At 38.9% G+C, this 25,980-nt stretch overlaps 1 protein-coding gene across 1 annotated transcript; it reads right to left on the reverse strand.

The window, feature by feature from the left end:
• LOC139944042 (dual specificity mitogen-activated protein kinase kinase 6-like) lies at positions 1-25,841 on the reverse strand. The gene is made up of 11 exons (XM_071940991.1): positions 25,643-25,841; positions 21,478-21,509; positions 20,722-20,797; positions 18,572-18,737; positions 16,092-16,211; positions 15,455-15,571; positions 10,206-10,385; positions 9,454-9,537; positions 8,594-8,733; positions 6,881-6,926; positions 1-6,245 (listed from the first exon to the last, which is right to left on the reverse strand). Exons 2-11 carry the CDS (start codon positions 21,482-21,484, stop codon positions 6,159-6,161), a joined length of 1,023 nt encoding a protein of 340 aa, XP_071797092.1. The 5' UTR covers positions 21,485-21,509; positions 25,643-25,841; the 3' UTR covers positions 1-6,158.
• Positions 25,842-25,980: the final 139 nt, after the last annotated feature.

A 25,980-nucleotide genomic window follows, 5' to 3' on the forward strand; every position in this document is an offset into this window, starting at 1 on the left:
TCCACTTAATTTTTTAATTTTTAATATTTATTTTTGTATCACTCTATAGAAAACTTTGTACAATTCATTATCACCACTCACTCGCACACTCCGTACATTTAAAATATTAATAGAATTTCCGACAATAACGCAAAATGCCTCTGGAAGGAACATAAACAAATTCCTTTTAAATCAAACGAAAGTCAGTTGCATTTCAAAGACTACTTTGTCTCCTACATGACTTAACCATGCAGTGGCCATGTTTTGCTCTAAACACACTTGTCTCTAAATGCAACCTAGAAAGAGGCAAGCTTCATGGAAATGGTATGGTACCCATGACACCATAAACATGTAATATTGATGATGTGATATCTAAATATTTTTACATTGCTACAGAGGCAGAGCTCCTAATACATAATTGCATTGAAAAATTTAATGATAAAAAGTTAGACTCATAGAGATATACTCAACTGCATATATCCTAAATTCAACATACATACAGAAGACATATTTACTAAATTAATTGTAAAAGAAAAGTTCAAGTTCACAAAATTTTCAGAAGATGAAAGATAGAGGACCCCCCCCCCAAAAAAAAAAAAAAAAAAAACAACAACAACAACAACAACCTCAAAAACAGAAGATTGTACATTTGGACTCTCCTTGCAATTCTAGAGCAGGCTACTGGACACTATTGGTAATTGTCAAAGACCAGTCTTCTCACTTGGTATATTACATATGCATAAAATAACAAATCTGTGAAAATTTGAGCTCAATTGGTCGTTGAAGTTGCAAGATGATAATGAAAGAAAAAACACCCTTGTCACACGAAGTTGTGTACTTTTAGATGCTTGATTTCGTGACCTCAAAATCTAATTCTGAGGTCTCGAAATCAAACTCGTGGAAAATTACTTCTTTCTCAAAACTATGTTACTTCAGAGGGAGCTGTTTCTCACAATGTTTTACACTATCAACACATCCCCATTACTCGTTACCAAGAAAGGTTTTACGCTAATAATTATTTTGAGTAATTACCAATAGTGTCCAGTGCCTTTAATATAATGCAGCATTATTACAATGAAATCAGCACTGCCATACAAAAAGATTATCAACTATTATGTGGTACCAGAATGAATAAATCCACCTTTGCATTCATTGAAATATGGAGAAGTTTGTAGACAAAAATTGAAGCACTTGTCAAACTCGAGGTATTTCTTAAAGCCATTGGACACTTTCGGTAAACAGTATTATCCAAAACCCACACTTTGTGTATCACAACTTAAAATAACAAACCTGTGAAAATTTAGGCTCAAGCGATCCCCAGAGTCGGAAGAAAATAACGGGAAAACCCACCCTTGTTTCCGCACATTTCATGTGTTTAAAATAAATCCATAATTCTCGATATCGAGAATTGATATTGTTTTAATGTTTTCTCAAAAAGTAAAGCATTTCATGGAATAATATTTCAAGACAAGTCTTTCACCATTACCTTCTGTAAACCCTGTTAAGTTATTTGTGTTCCGAAAGTGTCCAATGGCTTTAAAGCCATTGGACCCTTTCGGTTCAGAAAAAAAAAAAAAAGTTCACAGATTTACAAATAACTTACAGGGTTTACAGAAGGCAATGGTGAAAGACTTCTCTTGAAATATTATTCCATGAAATGCTTTACTTTTTGAGAAAACAGCAAAACAATGTAAATTCTCGTTAACGAGAATTACGGATTTATTTGAAACACATGTCATGACACGGCAAAACGTGTGGAAACAAGGGTGGGTTTTTCCGTTGTTTTCTCCCGACTCCGATGACCGATTGAGCCTAAATATTCACAGGTTTGTTATTTGGTATAGAAGTTGTGGTACACAAAGTGTGGGCCTTGGACAACACTGTTTACCGAAAGGGTCCAATGGCTTTAAAAAGAAAATAAAGAAAAACAAAAAGCTGGGGACTACACCTACATTCCTCTAAAGGGAAGGTATATGTTTGGTAGTCAATAAAACTTACTTGGTGAGAAGTACAGGAGCTTTCGAAAGTATAAAGCATTTTGAGGATCATTTCAATAGACCGATCCACTAAGCTCCGCCCCATAGCGTATTGACCAATCACAACGCAACGAAGGTTCGACACTAAGGTCCGACATGCGTGCGCGTACGCTTGGCGCGCGCGGCAGAGTTGTGCAAAAAGGCATTGGAGAGCCCCACGTGTTCTTGCTCACACGTGCGTCGTGGGCAGAGCCTACTGGATCGGTCTATTCAAAGTAATGTGGTTCCAAGGGAAAATATATCATTTTTGTTGGCCCCCACAAATTTGAATCTGAGAAGAGTTACAGTCAGATTATGTATACTGATTACGGATTGTTCAGATTTGTTGGCAATATCTCAAAAACACTTTTGTTTTGAAATAAATTTTCACTAGATAGTTGGATTGTAATATCTACATTTGTTTAGGATTCAAACAATCGAACCGTTTAGTTGCAAAAACCAAAGATATACTTTCCCTTTGAGACGGTTAAAACTATATTTGTGCTATTGCTACATAAAATCACATCTGAAGACTTAATAAATACATCTTTCTCTTCGGTAGCGCATCTTTGTTAACTATGTACGAAAATACTAGCTCATCTTTGTTGTTTTCTTTATACAATTACTTTTATACAGATCTATTTGTTCTGATCCATAGCAGAAGACCTTTCTCACTTTGCCAACACCTTTGTCTAGTTCCCTGCACGCAATAGAAACAACAATTACTTAAAAAAGAAGGAACCAGACTAAATTCCTTACAGCCTCAATTTGGTTAACATGATTTTATTGGGCGAAAAAAAACTAAGTAGGCTGCAAAAAGGAAATATTGCTTAGGGACCATAGAAACAATCAGGGCATAATGTCATAAAACGTGCTTACGGAGCGTCCCTAAGCAGCGTTTCTATTTCATAAAGCACTATGAGCAAGTAGTGTAGTGTAAGCACTATGAGCAAGTTTGAGTGTGCACCATGGTTAACTAAAGGTTGACTATTTTGACTCGAACCCAAGGCCGATCGACCTTTGGTGGACTACTGTGGTCAGCCATTTGGAACCAGCCTGGAGCCCATGATTTCTTCATAGGTGCCAATAGCCTGGGGTGGATTTCACAAAGAGTTAGGACTAGTCTTATCTCGAGTTAGGACCAGTTACTCGTCCTAACTTAGGACTATCAATGCAATTTGTATATCTCCTAGGACTAGTCCTAAGTTAGGACTAGTCCTAACTCTTTGTGAAATCGACCCCTGTTCTATTTTAACATGTGTAAAAAGCAGGGAGTCAGTGACACTGTAGCGGTGGGCAATGGAGTGTTGAACACCATGATACAGGTGGTTTACTAGGCTTCTGAGAGAGTCATTTGAGTGAGTACGTCACTGCGCACGCACATTGCAGGGACCAATTTCATGGCTCTGCTTACCGTAAGCACAGAATCGGCGCTTACAGAAGCAGGGAATTCTGTGCTAACGGCAAGCGTATTTCACAGGTTAGCGGCGAATTTGGGCTTCTCACGTGCGTACTCCATGTTACTAGGCATTCTACGCTTACAAGGCTAGCGCAGAAATTCGGCGCTTGCACGTAAGCTGGGAATCGCGATCGTAAGCGCAGAAATTCGGCGGTAAGCAGAGGCATGAAATTGGGCCCTGGTCAGTAGTCAATCATGGGTCAACGAAATGTGCCCACTCAACCTTGCTCTAAATGTATGTTGGGGTCGATTAGGTCTGTATCTCATTTGGAAAAATTCAGTAAGAAGATACTAATATATACATTACAATGCCAGATAATTATAACAGAAATTACATATCTTGACAGGTATTTAGAAAAAAAAAAAACAACATCTTTTTAGAGTCGGGTCCTGTCAGTAAATTAACTAGTCTGAAACAAGTCACTGAGTATATAAAAATAGGTACCAGTAAACTTTAACCCTCCTACTGTCTGACCATTCAATACCATCGACTGTGGAGTTGGAATGGTGGATAAACTGTGCCAGCCTGCAATATGATATCATAAGGTAAATGCATCTACATGTACACAGTACACAGTCAACCCTCCTACTGTCTGACCATTCAACATCACCCACTGAAACGATGGATAAACTGTGCCAGCCTGCAGTTTGATTGGGAATGCATTTGTACTGTGCTTAGTCAACCCTCCTACTGTCTGACTATTCAACATCACCCACTGTGGAGTGTAATGATGGATAAACTGTGCCAGCCTGCAATACGATATCATATGGTAAATGTATCCCTACAAAGTACACAGTCAACCCTCCTACTGTCTGACTATTCAACGTCATCCACTGTGGAGCGTAATGATGGATAAACTGTGCCAACCTGCAATATGATATCATGTAGGGGATGCATTTACACTGTGCTTAGTCAACCCTCCTACTGTCTGACTACTCAACATCATCCACTGTGGAGTGTAATGATGGATAAACTTTGCCAGCCTGCAATCTGATATCATGTAGGGAATGCATTTACACTGTGCTTAGTCAACTCTCCTACTGTCTGACTACTCAACATCATCCACTGTGGCTTGTAATGATGGCCATAAATGGGTTTAGCAGGGTATTGAACCAGGGTAACTTTTGGCGAGAGGCGAGCGCTTTAAGCATTAGCCACCCATGCTCATAAGCTTGCACTTAATCCAAGATTAGAACTTCTTCTAAAAGGTCATGAGGATCAAGTTGTCAACCCCCCCCCCCCTCCCTCCCTCTCTGAAGTTTAAATCCTGAGATAATTACTGTTCACACAAACTTGTATTTATTTGGCTAGGTACTGATATGTCATGGGGGTTGAAAATGGCTATGGAACCCTTTCTCAGATGCCGATGATGGTGTTGACCGTGAACTCATTTCATACTTCCGTTTGAAAGCAAAGTGAACTTTTGCATTAAAAAAACCGACAGAAATAACATGTCGAGGTGAGATGTGTTTAACTTGCTTCACATCTTGCATTGATACATGTATGGAAGTATCTCAGAGAGTGTAGTAGCCAACGAAAAGGTTTTGCGATGCGCGTTAAAATGTGAATGACGTCACTGGAGTAGGGCGCCCTCAAGTAGAGGTCAGAAGGAGGTTGCTTATTAGCCTGAACATCTGACGCCAAACTTTGAGGCTCGGGACTAATGCCGGATACTGGCCTTGCCCGCCAGCCAGATGTTACCTTTGACCTTTACCAGACTCTACCTCCATGCTATTGCTTTGACCTCACATCAGAATTCACTCGAGCGGAGATTCGCAGTATATACACACACTCATACAAGCTTGTACATATGCCTGCAACCGTGGACCCCTATTGTCCCTCTTTTTATTATACTCTAAATAACAACTTTTTTGCAACATCTCACATTGGTTTGGTACACAGGGACCCTATTGTCCTCTTTGTTATAGATCCCCAGTTTGAATGTGTACACCTTCTCGTGAATACACACAGCAGACAATCAAAAGTTCAGTTAACTGCTGCTGGTGGTAGCTGACAAACTACGTCACTTCAAACAAGTCAAAGCATTATGCAGAGAGTGAAAGCTTTTGTCAGTGCAAGTTTATCTGCTGAACTCACTGTTAAACTGGTGCCTCCTTACAGATAAAGACAGGGGACCGGTCTGCTTGCTCTTTTTGCCCATTCTTTGCCCCTCTGGTGCCCAACCTATGCCCGGACACAGTAGGCCCAATACTTTGTTCTTGTGAGGGCAAGGGAATTTTTGTTCTTATTGCACGGATCCTCAACGAGAGGAGCTTAATTTCTACTGGAATATTTCAAAGGGCACAGAGGCAATTCCCCAGGGGGCATGGAGGCAATAAGCTCCATTCCTTCCATCAGGCTGCACATTTATTATTTTCCTCTTTACTTACATCGCTATGTACAATGAATGCCCTGTGTACACATCATATCATACAAGTTTAGTACAACTAAACATTTGTTTGAAAATAGTGTTCAATTTGAACATCTACAGGCTTTGTATAAATTCACCACAACAAAAACAGTTGCAGCTCTGGTCTTTGTCTTAATGCCCGTGAAATATTCAAATACGAAATAGAGTTAAGAGTTTTAACTCTGGTTCGAGAAACTTGGGTTTTGATTTGTTTAAGGATATACAGTTTTGGGGAAAAACAAGTATTTTCAACTAGAGTTGTTGACAATTAAAAAAACAGTAAACAACTTATCATTATTTTGGTGAATCTAGGATATTTGTGACGTACTCGGCTACATCCTTGTCGGTGACATTTTCGTGATTCTTGATAAGCGGATGTCTCTGCAGAATTAAGAAAAAAGTGGGAAATATACCATTAAGTGAAATAATGTTTAAGGGAATAACGAGTGGTGACAAGGTCTAGCCTGGGCGACTAGTGAAATTTACTACTCGACTAGTCGCACCTTAAATAGTCGACACTAGTCGCGCCTGATGTTTAATTCTCAAGATGCATTGTGGCAATAGGCGCAATATAGTAAAATTCAAGCTAAAAAGTTCAAAGGATTGTGTCTCTACTGTAAATTATGTTGTTGTGAATAGTCGTGAGCGACATAAGTGGTTCACCAAACAGGTAGCCACGACTATTTTTTAAGTAGTCGCGACTATTTTTGTAGTAGTCGTGGCGGCACGATTAATCGAGTAGTTGAAAAAACGGAAGTCGCGACTCTACTAATCAATCCGTAGTGAGTTGTTTGTGATAAAACCGTGTCCTTGAGCAAGATGCTTTTCTATATGGGAGGGTAGAGGTTGATATTGTGTTTGAAAAAAGCCTTTGAAGCGCCACGGCAGCCCGGGGCTACATACTCCATTTGAACTCTGACAGATTATAGGCCCACTGATCAGCACTTTAAAGCGCATTGATATGTTATTATCAATTGCACTATATAAAAACTAGTTATTATTACTTTTTTCCTTACCATAAGTCTTGTATATGTTGGTCTTTCTGTGTATTTCTTTTTTAGGCTGTTAAGAAAAGGAGGAAGGAAACAAAAAAAGTGGTTTTGAGTAAGAGGCTGTGTTTTGTAGTAAATTCATTTAATAAGTTGATATTTTACCAGCCTGATGAACTTCTTTCGTGAAGAATGCTACCATTTACACCAACGCTTCCCATAGCAGATGGAGTTGTTTACAAGCTGAGGACTTGGTAACATTTAAAGGGAAGGTACATGTTTGGTAATTGTCAAAGACCAGTCTTCTCACTTGGTGTATCCCATCATAAACCATAAAATAACAAGCCTGTGAAAATTTGGGCTCAATTGGTCATCGAAGTTGCGAGGAAATGATGAAAGAAAAAACACCCTTGTTGGACGAATTTGTGTGCTTTCAGATAGGAATAAAAGACTTCTAGCTAGAAGTCTTTTATTATTTTCGTGAGAAATTACCTCATTCTCAAAAACTAAGTTACTTCAGAGGGAGTCATTTCCCACAATGTTTTATACTATCAACAGCTCTCCAATGCTCGTTACCAAGTCAGTTTTAAGTTAATATTTGTTTTGAGTAACTACCAAACGTGTACCTTCCCTTTAATACAGGCCTTTCACAATACAGTGCTATCTCTTTATGTGTAGTTTGCCCAGTAGAGTCCGGTCTCGCAATGAGAAAAATGCTTAAGTGCATCGACCTGGGCAATGTGTCCGCCACTAAGAGCTTGCCGCTTCCCAAAACATCCTCTTGGAGCCCACCCAAGGCAAGGCTTCCCGTGGGAGAAGATGTCTCTCCTTTGTAGACATACTGAAACGAGACACCGGCTTAACCAGCGCTGAGGAACTATGCTCCTGCATGCTGGACCGGAACATCTGGAGAAAAATCACTGGGCAGGCTTGAGCTTCTAGATGGCGCTCGACTTGATTGATTGATCGACCTGGTTGTTTGTTTGTTTGTTTGTTTGTTTGTCTTTCACGGTTTCCAAGCAACACTGACGTAGTTCTCTGCAGTGTTTGAGAACCAGTGAATGTGTTTTTTCCACAGTTATGTCAGTCATTTCAGAGTCTAAAGGATGTTAATTTTGCATCGGGGATATAGAACATATTCTGTGTTTACCCTTACACAGATGTGTATTAAGCACTTCAACTTTTCCAAGTTCTGTTAAAAAAGCCTGCCATTACAGAGTTGCAAGCATACTCGTTTTTTGGTGACTGCTAATAGGAAAATGACTGTCTCTTGGGTAAACAAAAAAAGGCAAGCATAAAAAACTTACTTGGTAATGAGCCATAGAGAGCTGTTTAGAGTAAAAAACAATTTGAGAAACAGCTCCCTCTGAAGTCTCTTAGTTTTCGTGAAAGAAGTAATTTCTCACTGAATAATTTGAATTGAATTTGAAACCTCAGCTGAGGTCTCAAATACAAGGCATCTGAAAGCAACAACTGTGTTTTTTCTTCCATTATTCTTTGGCAACTTCCAAGACCAATTGAATCAAAATTTTTACAAGTTTGTTATTTTATGCATATGTTTAGATACAACAACTAAGAATACTGGTCTTTGACAATTACTTATAGTGTCCAGTGTCTTTAAAACTATTGTATTTTTGTGTTCTTGAAGGTCCTTTGAATTGCGAGTTTTGAATTTTATTTAAATAATGTTTGCTGGCGACTAAAATGAAATAAAAAGAAAAGAGAGTTGATCCTACATACCACTGATCCACAAAGTCCTCTAGTTGTGCTGAGAACCTCCCTCCAGGTAGCTTCGGTGATGGTTCCTTCACCACTTGTCTCAGTTGAGCAAACGGCGTCCCCCACTTCTCGTACGGGAACTCATTTGTTGCTAGCTCAAACTGAAGACACACAAACAAGTATTTTAAAAATTACAATACATAATTCTAATGCTTAGTTTTCAATAATATAATAATATTTTAAAAAAACTGTTTTTATACAGCGCTTTATCACAGCCTGAAGGCCGTCTCAAAGCGCTTCCAACATAATTACCCCTGGCCACTGGGCTTTTGTTAGTTCATTCCTTAAACCATCTCAGCTCACTTGGACCTACCAAAAAGTAGCTAAGCACAGCAAAATTATGCTTACCAGAATAAGGTTACCAGCCAAGCTACATGTACCATGTCACATGTACAATTTGTGACTGGCATTCTGCTCATAACTGCTTAGCAGACAATTGCTAAGCAAAGTTTTCTGCTTAAGCAGCTCTCTGAAACTGGGCCCTGGTAAACAAACTAAATTACAGCCTCGATGATGATGATGATGATGATGATGCTAGTGACCCGTGACTCGCACTGTGACACCCCCAACCCCCCCCCCCCCAAGTGAGGTGAATCGAGACTCCAACGTGAACTTTGGCCCCCAAGTGACTTGACCACAATTCTGAAGTGCTCAGTGTGTGGTTAAAATTATTAGCTGGTCCATTTTTTGTGGTCTATATTTTAAGAAATATTTGTTTGCTCTTTGATGATTTCCGCCTCTTGTTCGGTGCTGTTTTAATTTGTACAGCGCCTTTGGGTCCATCCATAGATGTAAGGCGCTTCACAAGCATTATTTCTTACCATTGTTATTCCTAAACTCCATACATCTGACTTGACATCATATCCTTTAGCATTACCAGTAATGTCTGGATCGATTCTCTCCGGCTGAAAAATAGAAAAACAAATTCATTCTATAAGAGTCACTGCCGACAAAAAAGTCGCAAACTGGGTTTAGATTTTTGAAGGTACATTGAAATGATGGCCACCTTTTGGTAGACTCCATTAGTTTTTGGGCGCAGTACCCTCAGTGCGAGAGAAGTAGATCAAGTCTAAAACTGGATTCCAGATCTTTGGAGGTACATTGAAATGATGGCCACCTTTAAGTAGACTCCATTAGTTTTGGGGAAGCAATATCCTCAGTGCGAGAGAAGTAGATAAATAAGCGTGACTTATTTATTCAACAAAAAATATTTTTTTAAATTTACCAGACAAACAAGCTATAAAAAGTCTGGGCTTGATTTCACAATGGACTAATAAGATTCATCGTAAGATGAGTTGTCAGTAGCACCCTAGTGATTTGTGTTGTGACATTACACTTTACTAAGCAACTACGATTGATTTGCAGTTAAGGTCAATAATAACTCTTTGTGAAATCTTCCCCTGAATTCAGATACAAGTTTAACTTTCTCATCCCTGCAAAAAAAAAAATCTATTTTTTTGTTCTTTCCACATGTCCATTGTTTTTTGGTTTCTCAAATGAGTTTATTAAATTCATTCAGTTTTCCAGAAGAACACCACTGTGAGAATGTGACGAGATATCAAACAAAACTCACCGCCATATATGGTTTACTTCCGGCTTCTATCGTCTTGGCAACCGAGTCAACGAGGCGACCACTGATGCCGAAATCGCACATCTTTATCATTCCATTGCGGTTGACAAGAACGTTTGAGGGCTTAACGTCTCGATGCATGACTTTTAAGTTGGTCTGGAGGTAGTGGAGGGCACTGACAATCTGTAGACAATCAAAGATGTTACGATACGCAAGTATTAGCAAAACTAGTTTTATAAATTTAGGTTTAACAACAACAATTTGACTGGATTGGGATTTGAACATACAACCTCTGTATTAACCTCTGTATTAACGTGTCGGCGCGCTCTACCAACTGAGCTATCTAGCCCTGATGTTAGCCGTCTTCTATTTTGTGGTCGGGTAGGCGACGTGGCATCTTTCCTTGCCTTCCACCTCTGGTACCCCTTTTAAAATCCTACCTCGGTTCAAATCCTACAATGAAACGGTCTACACATGTGCACGAATCACACCCAAGTTTACGATACCACCTGGGAAGCGGCAGTCAGGGGATCACCTTAAAGCCATTGACCCCTTTCGGTACAGAAAAAAAAAAGTTCACAGATTTACAAATAAATTACAGGGTTTACAGAAGGTAGTGGTGAAAGACTTCTCTTGAAATATTATTCCATGAAATGCTTTACTCTTTGAGAAAACAGTAAAACAATATCAATTCTCGATATCGAGAATTACGGATTTATTTTAAACACATGCGGAAACGTGCGGATACAAGGGTGGGTTTTCCCCTTATTTTCTCCCGACTCCGAAGACCGATTGAGCCTAAATTTTCAAAGGTTTGTTATTCTATATAAAAGTTGTGATACACGAAGTGTGGGCCTTTGACAATAATGTTTACCGAAGGGTCCAATGGCTTTAAAGGGAGGCAACTTTTCATTTTAGATATCCAGTTATAAGGTACAAGGAAGACTGACTGGCTAAATCTTAAATAATGAACAAATTTACCCAGTCAGTTGAATGAAAGGCTAGGGAGAAATGTGCATATGTATGACACTATTTTGCACATAGCCAACACATGTATCTCTGTCGGTTCATTGCTAGGAAGAAAGGTTGATCTCTCGACGAAACATTAAAAGTGTTCTTTCATTTTATTAGTTGAGGTTTGCGGTAGCACCAATATATAGTGCTGGTTCTGAGAAGGATCGATGGTTGACAACTCAGCGCTTCAATCAGTATGCTCTGATCATCATCAGAGAGAGATTTCCACATGGTGCTACCGCAAACCTCTTTTGGTTATACGTCACCATGCAAAGTTTCAAATCCCATTTCTTTCGTTTTTGCTTTAAATTCAGATTTGTTTGTGCCTCCTTGAATATTTATGAGCACCCAAAAACGCTGTAGGGTTTTGAAGAGGAAATTGCCAGTTTGGATCCATGACCTATTTTTTTGACAAATCAATTTCTTGCCACTGGCATGAACCACATTTCTCTTATTAATCCAAATTGAACTTTATGAAAAGGAAGTCGAAAATTCAGGCTTGCCCTTCTCTCTCTCTCTAACTCTCTTTTGTACTTTACCAAAATGCCTTTTAAGGCAAATTATACCTTTAGTTTTTAGAACTAATTGTTTTAATACTATAGAAAATATAGGCACAGATACAATAAACACTAACAAGTGAAAATTTAATTTCAAAAGAAGGGTCGTGTTTTGAGATAGCGCCAAAAATCTAGCGCTAATATGTCTCTACAGGAAGAATAATCTCAAACAGGAAAACACAATCCGAGAAGAGCGTGACTGACAGTAACACTTCTCAGATTGAAATTTTGGGGCGTAAAAACTGGAAAAGTGTTATTGCCATTATTTTTTAGAGTGATAACCAAGCACACAATTGACTGCTTTCCTGTGACCAACATGAATGTGAGTAAAATTCCTTTCAAATATGAACCCCTTTTTCACAAATGGTATAGTCCACATCCAATTACCCTCCTTGATGACCACGGTGAATTTTACACAAGGATTCATCTTGACACCATGCTAATATTTTATCATGAATGTCCTCTCAATCGGAGTCTGGTCTCGTAAAATAAATTCCGGTGCAATAAAAAAATATTGAGCTACAAGCCCCCGTAGTCTTGTGGATTTCCCCTCTAATTCGAGCCCTGTGTATGTGTGGACCATAGAAATAGAACCCAGAGAACGCTGAGCTCAGCCACCCTCTACGTCGTCTGTGGACGCGGCATATCAACACCGCGCGATACGCGTGTATGGCAAAATGATCATCGCTTGAGACGCGTGTATGGCAAAATAAGCATCACGTGACACACATGTATGGCAAAATGACAAGATGTCAGCGCACATAGACCGTTTCTAGTGTGTTCATTGGTCAATGATGACGTCACGCATAAAAAAAATGGCTGTGCGCGTCCATAAAAATAGTCTCACAACGAAACCGCTCGCACAATGAGACACTCAGCGTTCTCCGGGTTCTATTTCTATGGTGTACACTGAGAAACCCACTTCCGCCATTAGTGTTTTTTTGTGCTTCTTTGGTTTCACTATGTATTACCAAACCAGATTCTCATTCACAAATCCAGGAACCATAAATGGAAATTTATTCCTAGTACTGAGCAGTGAGTCAGTGAATTAATCACTTGGTCATCGGCCCATGTGCAACAGACACCAACTATGACACACGCAGATGGCGTACTAATAGACACATGCATGGACTTGTTGTAGTGATTCTCAAAATGTCATGGATAGCCCCAAAGGGCAGTGAATGCATTTCTTTGCAATGTGCAATTCCACGGGAAGACAAACTCTAGGGGGAGTCATTTTTAATGAATGAATTAAGACAGGGTTTTAAAGGGATACTTCCAATGGCACAAAATCTTTGTAGGGGACTTGGAGTGCACCATGCAGAAGGCATTGACAATTAACAGCAGTGGATTACAAATAAATTGTTGTTTAAACTCTTTCAATGCAAAGCTTGTACATACATGTACATGTATGTATAATGTGTATGATCTAAATTAAATGTACTCAAAATAATTCAGAAAGCAGCATTATCTTACACACTGTACAATCTTTTTGATGTACTCAAGAAGTGTCATCAATTGTACATCAATTGTTTGACCCATAATGTTATCATGAGAGGGCATTATCACGAGAGGGCATTATCACGAGAGGGCATTATCACGAGAGGGCATTATCACGAGAGGGCATTATCACGAGAGGGCATTATCACAAGAGGGCATTATCACGAGAGGGCATTATCACGAGAGGGCATTATCACTCAGGAAATACTATTGACAACCAGAGCAACACAAATCAACAGAATACATTTTGTTTGGTGAGAAAGACTTTTTTTTTACAAAACTACAAAAACGCCCCAAAAAGCTGGCACTAAAAGAGTTAATGCAAGCTCAAAAATATTGGATTCATCAAAATATGTGAAGGTCAAAGAAGTTTTAATGCTCTGTTACAATACATGTATGTTGATTGTATTTTTTGTGTTCTGTTTTTGGAGCTTTTATCAATGTTTAGACATGTCCATTTTCCTTTTTTTCTTTTTCTTTTAATGGACAATGCATAGCAGAGCAAAATGCTACACAAAATGTATCAAAAATAAACATTTGCATTCAGTGTGTACACACAGTCTGTTCTATCCAAATATTTTGCTATGCGAAAGTGCTGAATGAAATTGTTCCATGTGCCATTACCTTTTATTAAATTTATTTGAACACACACCGATACCTGATAAGAAAGGGCATCCTAGCTTTAGGCTGGTCTCATCATCACAAATGAGTCATTGCTCAATATACAAAACCAACAACCACAGAAATGTAGTCCGCTGCGCAAGTGGAAAAGGCCTACATAGTGACTTCTACCTATATATACATCTTGAAGAAGGCCTGCTGTCTATGTACTTCTAACCAAGTAAGTTTTTATTGCCTATTGACCCCTTGCACGCGCATCACACGCGGCGACTGATGCCACGCTCACCATGTTGGTGGGCAGTTAGGTTTACGTGTATTAACGCCGCGTCGTCTCAAATGCACACTTCACTGCATAACGCACAGCATACTCTATGCATAGAGTTATATATGAAAACGCACAGTGAAATTGCCCACCAGTATGGCGCACTCAAGATCTTTCTGATGATGACGTCAGGTAATATGAGTGATTACCGAATGCATACCTTCCCGTACAAAAAAAAGTCTGCAACACTACTGAACCAAAGCTGTGATCAAATGGAATGTGTTTATTGTAGCTATGGCCGTTGCTGTGGCTACACAACTAGGAAGTGATGAATAAACAAAGGCCTAAATAAACAGATTCAGAGGAAAAAAACAAACGTCCAAAACACATTTCCATTGGAAATAACTCATCATGCCAGTCACAGCTCTGGTCTAGTGACCAGACTCCTGTGTGATGACTTCCTCTCCCAACTGATTTCAAACAGGAAACGCAGAAATAACAAAACTGGCGGGCATCAAAACAGAAAGGACAAAAAGAAGGGAGGGAAGGGTGTTCCGATAAGTCACTTCCAAAAACGCGGTTGACGACTGCCCTTGGGAATTGCGGCATTTACACAATAGGTAATAAATCAATTTCCTTTTCAATATGAGTAATGTGTATTCACTTCACTGCCTCTCTCCGCCCTACATGATTTGAAATGAAAATCCAGGGTAGGATCTTACAGGGAATACCAACCCGGCCAGATGTTTATTATGACTCTTTGTTTATGCAAGCACCGACTAAAACAACAGGCATGACAATGCAGGATTTGTTGGGGTGACATAGTTGTTTTGAACTCTGCGGCCTACACTTTTCGGTCGGTTGGCCCATCCCAGAATTTTTGTTATCAAAAACATGGCACAGCAGGAAATGGAGGGAAAAAACCCACCCACTTTTGTAAACTGTCTCAATCACAGAGTAACAAACTGTTTACATAAAAAGTACTTAAAGGTAGTGGACACTATTGGTAATTACTCAAAATTAGCTGCCTCTCTACCGGGCAATCTCGGTGGTCTAGTTGGTATGACACTGCTCTAGAATTGCAAAGGTCGTGGGTTCGAACCCCACCCGAGTAAAATGCCTGTGATTTTTTTCACAGGACTCGGGAAAGTACTGAGTATACAATGCTAACACACATCGGTGTATATGGGTAAAAACCAAAAATTAATATTCTTTATCCCCGATGCAAATTTAACATCTATTAAACTATTATTGTTCAACAAATCTTAGAGAATAATAAAAAAGTCATTTTGACTCACCGAGAATGCTATTCGGCTGACTATATTTTCCGGTATAAAGGTATTTCTAACTTTGACTTCCTTGTAAAACTTCTCCAGACACGTGTCCATAACCTCCATGCAGATTAACACATCACCCTGGATAGGATTAAACAGGAACAATTAGAAGAAATAATAAAACAGCTTTTTTATAGCGCCCTAAACCCCAAAAGGGTCCAGAGGCACTTTACAGAAGTTAAAAATATAAGTAAGTTAAAATAAATAGAAAGCATTTTAAGATAAAAAGATTAAGAATGCTTAAGAAAATTACTAACGTCCAATAACAAAAAGAGGTCAAACTATTGTGGAAATTTGTGTTCACTTCTGAAGCCTTCAACTGTATAACAGGGTAAAGCCGGTTAGCACAAAACTTGCTTAGCACAAAAACAGGGCACCAGCCAGAAAGTACACCAAACAGTTGCCCGGACTGGTACCATGCTCAATTATTACTTAGCCAAGAAATTTGCTAAGCAGAAAAAAAAAAACTGCTTATAAAAACACCTTTAAATATTAGGGCCCAGTAAGCTTGTCATTTCACTGGTTATTATTCTTATTATCATAAACACCTCCCTCTCTCTCTCTCTCTCCCCTCACACTTCATCAGAAATAATCCTCTCACCTCTTGGAATAAGGCTCCATAGAACTCGACTGTCCACTGACAATCAGAGCTTCTCATAGCAACGTCCATGTCCATCAGGATGCGCGTGTCTTCAAGTTTGTTGACCTGAGCTCGTATTTTCTAGAGAGACAAGAAAGTACTAAATTTTAAAGTTTAAGTTCAAATACAGGTACATTAAAGGAAGTGGACGCTATTGGTAATAACTCAACAATATTTTAAAGCATAAAAACTTACTTGGTTACAAAATGAAGAGAGGTTGATAGTATAAAACATTGTGAGAAACGGTTCCCTCTGAAGTAACATAGTTTTCGAGAAAGAAGTAGTTTTCCACAAATTAGATTTTGAGACTTCAGATTTAGAATTTGAGGTCTCGAAATCAAGCATCTAAAAGCACACTTCTTCATGTAGCAAGGGTGTTTTTTCTTTCATTATTGTCTCGCAACTTCAATGACCAATTAAGCTCAAATTTTATGCATATTGAGATACACCAAGTGAGAAGACTGGTCTTTGACAATTTGTCCAATGTCTTTGATAGAAGGCCTCCAAGAACCCACGTGACCCACAAGACCGCAGGGTCTGTACAGTAAAGTAGCTGAAAATAATTACTGGCCCAGAACATTTTTAGAATGAAAAAAAAGAAGAAAACAAAATCTCCATGGAGTCACAAAGAAAACTAAATTGGCAAATAGGGGATTCGAACCCAGAACCTCCAAACTAAGGTGCCAGCACTCTACCAACTGAGCTACATGTATCTCTAGCCTTAATGTTTGTGATCTCCCTATTTTGTCAATATCTTTATTTGGGGGATGTCAAAATTCTCATGATTTATATTGAAATCTTTAAAATATCACATCATTAAATCATACAACGGGTCAAATTTCAAAGACACATCACTCTCATTTGCACATGTATTCCTAATATAAAAACTAAATCTCCTTCAAAAAAGTACATCTATTTTTACCCCAACTGTCAAAAAGTGTTTAAATATCCAACCAAGACATCTTGAACTCCAAGTCATTTTTGCTAATAATAACTGGAGGCAATGAGATGTGTATGTTACAGAGTTCAATGTCTCTCAAGAATGTTTAAAGACACTGGACACTATTGGTAATTGTCAGAGACTAGTCTTCTCACTTGGTGTATCTCAATGTATGCACAAAATAACAAACCTGTGAAAATTTGAACTCAATTGGTCGTCAAAGTTTCAAGATAATAATGAAAGAAAAAACACCTTTGTCACACAAAGTTGTGTGCTTTCAGATGCTTGAGTTTGGGACCTCAAAATCTAATTCTGAGGTCTCAAAATCAGATTCCTAGAAAGTTGCTTCTTTCTCGAAAACTAGGTTACCGTTTCTAGGGAGCCGTTTCCCACAATGTTTTATACTATCAGCACTCAGCAAGGTTTTATGCTAACAATTATTTTGAGTAATTACCAATAGTGTCCACCGCCTTTAAAGGAATACGTATATATGTACATCAACGTAAATGTAATTTTGATTTGCTGCTTCTCCATCACCAAAGTATGGAGAGCACTTGGAAGAATCGTTGTTGGCCTTTGGGCCACCTCAATATTAATGTGATGATAATAAATATTATCCCTTATTTTAAACTAGCTCATGTAGTTTATGGGGTGTCGTGGCAGAGCGGATAAAAGCTCTGGTGCTTCTGTTCAGCAGAGCGTGGGTTCAAATCCCGATCGCGCCACTTGTGTCCCTGAGCAAGACACTTTACTATAATTGCTTCTCTCCCCTCAGGGGTAAATGGGAACCTGTGAGGGCAGAGATGGTTCTTGTGGTTGGTTTAGCTTAGTGCGCTACATATTTGGCGGCACAGGCTGTATACTCCCCAGGGAGCTGAGATGGTTTAAGGAATGAAATGGCCCAGTGATCAAGGTAATAATGTTGGAAGCGCTTTGAGAAATGGTGTATAAAGCGCTGTATAAAAACCGAATATTATTATTGTTATTTTTATTGTTATTAAATATACCTGAAATATAACAAATTTGTGTTTATTAACAATTAGAAATGTATTAATTTTGGTTTTTACCCATACACCGATGTGTGTTAGCACTGTATACTCAGCACTTTCCCGAGTCCTGTGAAAAAATATCACAGGCATGTTACTCGGGTGGGATTCGAACCCACAACCCTTGCAATTCTAGAGCAGTGTCTTACCAACTAGACTACCGAGGTTGCCCAGCAGCTAGAGGCAGTTCGAATCCTATGTTTTGGCAGCGGGTACAGCAACGATATAATAGATGTTAAATTTGCATCGGGGATAAAGAAAATTAATTTTAGTTTTTACCCATACACCGATGTGTGTTAGCATTGTATATTTTTTCACAGGACTCGGGAAAGTGCTGAGTATACAGTGCTAACACACATCGGTGTATGGGTAAAAAACAAAAATTAATATTCTTTATCCCCAATGCAAATTTAACATCCATTAAATTAGAAATGTCCATAAGAGTTTTAACGAACCTTGACTGCCATCAGTGTGCCGCTCGGGGCGTGCATGACCTTGTGAACGACTCCATATGCCCCCTCGCCCAGCTTGATCTGTTCAACTAGATCATCTGCTGATACTTCAACTTCCCCCTTCCCGCTGATACTGAGTGTAGCTTTGTTGTCTAGGTTGCCCGGTGGTCTGTTCATTGTCAAAAAGAGGGGGAAAATGTGCTTTATTTATTTATTTATCAGTATACAACCATGTAATAGGCCTAAATCTCTTTTGAGGGAGTAGGCCTATTGACTCTGAAAAAGAGCTGGTTTTGGTCTCGATGTTTCAAACAGTATACACTGCTTGTCTTCAGGTCTTCAGGAAGAAGACGAGCAGAGTATGCAGGGTTGTGGGTTCGAATCCCTTTGAATTAGTACACCTGTGGTTTTTGTTCCATCGACCTCAGAAATCACAGAGTATCAAGTGATTTTTACACATTAGTTAAAAGGTAAAACCAGACTTAATGTAGGGTGTTATGTGGATTCAAGTTCTGGTGGTTTAGTCACCAGAGTGTGGGTTCGAATCCCAGCTGTGTCACTTTTGTCCGTGAGCAAGATACTTTACCAAAATTGCTTTCCTTCACCCAGGGGTATAAATGGATACCTGCCAAGTTGATAATGTTGTGTATGAAAAAGCCTCTGGAGGGCTACGGTTGCCCATAATAGGTTGCATACTCCCCGGGGCGCTGAGAAAGATTAAAGGATTTTTATTGGCCAAATGACGAGGGCACTAATGTAACGCGCATTGAGAGGGTTGTTGTGAAATGCACTATATGAGTATGTTATTAACATTACAGTCGACTCCCGTTATAACGAGGTCCGCCAGACTAGCCCATTTTCCTCGTATTATCCGAATCTCGTCTTAAACGCAGCGCGCTAAATATAGATACATACGTCATCATTGTGCATGCACACAACACGTGTACTTGCATATACATGACATAATGGCCGCACGTGTGTACACAGATGCATGGCAGAGCTGCAATTGACTATACTACTGTGGGCATAGAGTAGTATGTGCGATGTACTGCACAAACAAGCACAACGTGGGGCTTATAAAACTGTTTTAACTAAGTTGGTTTAGTTTAAAATTCAATTTTAAAATCAATTTACATTTTACAAGATAGATAAAAAGTGTAAGATTTTAACTTGCGTTCATGTTTTGGGAAGTTTCTCTTGCAAAACTTTGGTCGCCGGCAGTTTATTGCCAATGCAATAAATAGAGTCTTGGTTTTCATTGGTAACCACCTGTTTAACGCTGGATGGTTCATTGCTGCTGCGAGATACCAGGGGAAATCTTACTGCTGCAATGCATATTGCACACGCTGTGAAAATTTTCAGTCAATAAAATAAAAGCTGGATTTTCATTGGTAACCAATAGTGTAATAATAGAAGGTTCATTGCTAACGCGAGACACCAGGGAAGATCGTGCTGTTATGTGCATGTGTGTGCATGTGCAATACACTCGTCGCAGCAACAACAAATAGAATCTTGATTTTCATTGGTAAACACTGAGTCATGTTAGATGGTTCATTGCCAATGTGGGATACCAGGTAAAATCTTGCTTTTGCATTCAATAATATTGATAACGCAACTAGTTTTGATTGTAAGTTGCGGGTGTTTTTTTTCTTCTGAAAATTTATAATGCACTTATAAACTCAGTGGATCAGTATCTTTTCTTAAGATTTCTCCAATGTTTGAACCATGCAAACCTCCTAATCCCACCATTGTCCGGAGTTTGGAATTAACAACCTTGCTTGCTGCCTCGTGACTCCCGATTTCGGATTAGTGTTGCTAGCGGTAGCGTCCACTTAATACCTCTATTGTATGTCTTAAAAGCCATAAATATCGACTCTACCAGCTGTACATGTATTTCCTTTGTTGGTTATTGAATTGTTCTCGTTATAGAAGGGTTTTAAACAATGTTTTGCTCGTAATGGGTCTCCCAAATTACCTCGTTATAACCATGTTCTCGCTACTACCGTGCTCGTATAATCAGTATTTTAATGCATTGAAACACGCATGGGGCCGTTCGGGACCGGCAAAAAACCTTGTATCAACCGGAACCTCGTAACATGCGAGCTCGTAATAACGGGAGTCGACTGTATTATTATTACTGTGATATTACTTACTTAGAGTGATCTGTCTGTGTCGTGTCTACTGTGATGGGCAATAACTTTAAGCCAGGGTTAAATTTCAATCTTCTCCCTAAATTCACATCATAAAACAAAAACACTCATTAGAAATGTGACTTTAACTCAAAAGGAAGTAAATCATATAGAAAGGTTTGCGGTATTACCATGTAATGACTATCTCTAATGAGCTGGGGTGGTTCTGAAAAGAACCGTTGGTTACAACAAAAGAACCGTTGGTTACAACACCAAGAGTTGTAACCAACGGTTCTTTTCAGAACCACCCCAACTCATTAGAGATAGTCATTACATGGTGTTACCGCAAACCTTTCTATATCGTATTTCCACCATGCAAAGTTTCAAATCCTACTGAAGTAAATCATACTAAATGAGTACACTTGCTACACACTGTACTTGATATACTCTCAAACAGTTTGCAACATAAGATATTTTATCAAAGATGTTGTAACAATTTGTTTATCTTCAAGCCAACTTGAATTCTCTTTTCTGATTGGTGAATCCATAGCAATAAGAGTGTGATAAAAACCTGTTATAATACACAAAGCATATCAAACCCTAATTGCAAGGCGCTGTTCAACTCCCAAAATTGTCCCATTTCAAGCTACATTGCAGGCCCGGTGTTAATTTCATATCACAATGTTAACTGTGAGAAAGACTTTCTTGAAGAACATTTAATATATACCCTACCCTATGCATGTACTAGATCTATATTTTGAGTGAGTGCCACATCCTTACCTGCCATCTTGATGCTGGAACCCAGGAAGGACCTGCAATATCAAAAGACATATAATCGATGATGAAGACTGAAGAGTGTAAACTACTATAATTGTTGCAAAATTGTATACTTCAAACTACAATACATTTGACATGTAAAATGGACTGACATATAAAACATGTATAACACGGTGTCCAATTTTAAAACAGGGAAAGATGTCAACAACAGAAAACAGTGTTCTTTTGAACCCACTTCCTTTCCCAAAAAAGGGGATCAATGCGTGATCAAGTGGGAACGCGGCCGCGATTTCACGCCTGCAACTAATCTTGTTGCGGGACCCCGATCTCGCAATTGTGAATCTAGTCGGTCTATGGGGTCAAAGTCTACCTGTAGGATACTAAATTTATACCTGTTTTATGCCAATATTGTTTTGGGGAGCAGGCACTTCATTAACAATGCCAACCATTCAACCATGTATAAGTATTCAAAATTCAGTTACAAAATGCTAAACAAAATGTTTAAAACTGGGATTTGCTACTCAATATTAACATTCACGGACTTTTGACAAAATGAGTTTGCCATTTTGCAGTCTACATTTCGGAAAGTAAAATTGCTATACAAGTATGGCATATCAGTTACAAAATGCTACACAAAAATGTTTCAATAGCTACTCAAAACTCAGGATTTGCAACTCAATAATGGTATTCAGTGTGACAAAATACTTTTGCGGTGTAAATTTCTTGATGCAAAATTGCTGCAGGAAATCTTTCCCTGCTGTATGGTTGCACTATTCTCATTTTCAACGCATGTCACGTTCACTGTACATTGTGTGTTGTGAATACAGCTACACCCGGATGTGTAAAAGAGTACAATGTATGTGTCCTTGATACACAGTTACACACAGTTTACACACAGTGATCATAGGGCATCCCCAATGGTTGCAATGGTTGCAACATAGTGAAGGTTTGGGGAAACACCCATTTCTTTTTTTTATTGCCACTTGTTGTGAAACCCTATCACAGACTGGTACATGTACATTGTACACAACACAAGGGTATGTTCAGAAAATAATTAAATCTTTTATATTTATATGTATACATGTACCAACTGGACGCTAGCGATCTAATTAAAAATCCCTTCTGACAAATAGTTGTACATGCAGAACGACAAATAAAAAGATCTCACAACGACACAGTTTTCAGAATGGGAAAAGAGGACTCTTGAGTGCAATAATTAAATTGTGACCTTCCCCCCCCCCCTTTTTTTAAAGGACTGTTTGATTAAGTGAAATTACATCCAAATCCAACATGCATGAAAATGTGAACGTACAGTATGACACCACATAAAAGGATGATTAAAAAAGGGAGATAGTCTGACTTCCATTTTAAAAGTATTAATATTGCAGTGAATGAATTGACTGCGCAACATGTAGGCTACATGTATTTAGTACTGATGTTTCCTCGTGCTGCCCATCAGTCTTCTAGTTCTAGTGAACTTTACCTAGGACTTGTACTAAAATGGAATAATCAAAAATAATCTATACAGTGTCTGCATTTCATTCATAAAGTTATAAATATTCAGTTCAGGCAAAACTTTGTACAATCGCAGCTGATTTCAATATTCACAAAAATTATAAAATTCATTATGATCTTTAGTAAGTGAACAAGGCAATGGTGGACACATCAATAACGCATTAAGCTCAAGTTCTTCTTGCGTATTAATTTGTTCTCTCCAGATACAGGTTCGAATCCCGGTGAGTAAATTGCATTATTTGATTGATTGCTAACTTTCCTGTCATTCCTTTTGTGTCACTTGCCAATTTTCCAATTTTTAAATTATAAATTTGATATTTTTTGGATGGGTAGGATTAATTAGCGTATTTCTATTGTTGTCTGATGTTTTAATGTTTTTTTAAGACCTAATGTAAATCATTACAGATTTTTATGATTTTGGCCAGGGATATTGGAATTGGAGGCCTAAAACGCCTACTGTTTTTTGGTTAAAGGCGTAATAAAGTAAGAAACTCTGTTAAAGGCAGTGGACACTATTGGTAATTACTCAAAATAATTATTAGCATAAAACCTTACAAGGTAACGAGTAAATGGGAGAGGTTGATGGTATAAAACATTGTGAGAATCGCCTCCCTCTGAAGTGACACAGTTTTTGAGAAAGAAGTAATTTTCCACGAATTTGATTTTGAGACCTCCAGTTCAGAATTTGAGGTCTCAAAATCGCGCATCTGAAAGCACACAACTTTGTGTGACAAGGGTGTTTTTGCTTTCATTATTATCTCGCAACTTTGACGACCGATTGAGCTCAAATTTTCAAAAATTGGTTATTTTATGTATATGTTGAGATACACCAAGTGAGAAGACTGGTAATTGACAATTACCAATAGTGTCCACCGTCTTTAAACTTATCCATTTTCCGACGAGCTTACGTCCGTGTGTTGCATTGTTATGACTGAGATGACAGTTTTCAGATCCGTTTGTGCGCGTAGTCTTGGTGCAAGACATTTCACGTTTTCCTTTCACAGACAGCGCAGGCAACTCACCCGACAGCACACGCATCGCCTGTAACGAGAAACGTCTTGCACCAAGACTAGCGCGTAGTGTCCATAACAGCCGGTAATAAACAGAGCTCCAGCTGGTTTTTATCAATATCTGATGCGCTCGCCACCAATAGGAATAGCGAAACTGTCTGAGGTATTTATGAATACCAAATAATAATAATAATTAGATAGACACTGGATGAGAGAGGGGAAACACTATCGCGGTAAACAGGAATCAAAGTCGGGGGTCGGAATTATTTGACGATCAAAAACATAGTGTCCTACCACAACTACATGCTGCTCAGTGGTGTCAGTGCATAATTGGATAGTGTAGCCAATGGAACCGTCAGTCAGAAACGGAATAACCTGGACTATAGTATAGATACTTGTAGAAACTAGTATACATGTAAAAGGCTCCCCCGTGAGCCTTAGTTTCTAGAAGAAGGCTTTAGGATAGTGCTGAGTACACTCTACAATTAAGCTGGTACTCGGCAAAGTCCACTTCCTCAAAAGACCAGCTGATAAAGTATGACTACATACTCTTTCACTTTTTCATTCGAAATAAAATAATATAGTATCTAATTTACCAGATTGATATATCCCTTTTTGTAAAAATGAGTGAAAAAGTGGTGGCGCCATACGGAAAGTTATCCGGATGTACTCATTGGAAGATAGACCGATAAAATTTAAAATTCTGCGTTCTGGTTGCACATTAGTAAAACTTAAAAGCTGAGGTGAAGACTAGTACTAAACTACTAGTGTAGTAGTACTAGTATACAAATATTGACTGCTTCGAGTGCTATGGTTTAAACTATGACTCCCGAAGTGATCCCCGGGAGCGTTCTATTTTCCCGAGGCGAAGCCGAGGGAAAATAGAACGCTACGGGGATCACCGATGGAGTCATAGTTTTTAACCATTGCACGAGTAAAAGCAGTCATTATTTGTTTTATAACACCCCAAACATTTATAAATACTGTACTATTATTATTAAGTTACAGACCTGAATGCTACAATCCACGGACGACGCGAATACAGATTGCAAACACTTTTACTGTGCTGCATGTAGTGTCGTGCAATCCGAAATGGTTACAGACTATTAAATGCTGTGTGCTAGTCTTCGGACTAGCGCATGGCAAACCGATGCACTATCACACGGCCGTCGTCTAGCAAAACTAAGACATGTCATGTGACGCGCTCTAAACCAATGAGCAGGCAGAATACTTGCAAGGGTCGGTATAATACGTAGTACAGTAACTAGCAGTAGGTCACCGTGACCTACTCTAGCTACCCTATAAAGTCACTAGCCCTACCAATGAATGATGAATGATCATGATGGACTGGACAAAATTATGGTGCCAACACTCCTTGTTCCGTTCTGTTAGTTTAAATCATGATACCGGTGGTATGTGGGGGTTAATTTGAATACCCGTTAATTTGTGCCCTATGTTCGTGCAGGAATGGGAAATGCGGTGACAACCAAAAGTACACGATGTTCCGTCCGTCGTAACTGTGCATGCATACATTTACATGTGTGTGCCTATAATATGATGGTATGGTGGCTGTGTGAGCACAATTTTTTTTTTAGGGCGGTGGCTCTCTGGTAAACGACATGAAAATAGAAGATCACACTTACCCAGCACCGCAAAAACAGCCCTGTAAGTCTTCCTCACAAGACCGGTTGATAAAAAACAGTTGTTTTGATCGGGCACAGGTGGAAAATAACTAAGCTTGCGGCTGGGAGATCGACAATACCGTTGAGTGATGACTCATCCGGCTCACAGAGTACGGACTGCGGGGGGATGTCTCTGAGTCATATATTTTCACACGCGTTAAAAAATATCTCAGCAAAATCGACACACACCACACTGTACAAAATAATTCACTATTTCAAAAGGGCGCCCTCTGCAGTCAGGTTTTAGCAGATTGGATCGAAAGTTTTTGTTTAATTCGTTTGTTTTTGTTTTATTTGGG

The sequence above is a fragment of the Asterias amurensis genome, chromosome 11 (assembly GCF_032118995.1).
Source record: "Asterias amurensis chromosome 11, ASM3211899v1".
Taxonomy (NCBI): domain Eukaryota; kingdom Metazoa; phylum Echinodermata; class Asteroidea; order Forcipulatida; family Asteriidae; genus Asterias; species Asterias amurensis.

Coding starts and splice junctions, on each gene's coding strand:
- LOC139944042 (XM_071940991.1), bottom strand. Junction 16,212..18,571: donor GCACACTGATGGCAGTCAAG/GTTCGTTAAAAC, acceptor TTGTCTCTCTAG/AAAATACGAGCTCAGGTCAA. Junction 6,927..8,593: donor GAGGACTTTGTGGATCAGTG/GTATGTAGGATC, acceptor TTTTCTTAACAG/CCTAAAAAAGAAATACACAG.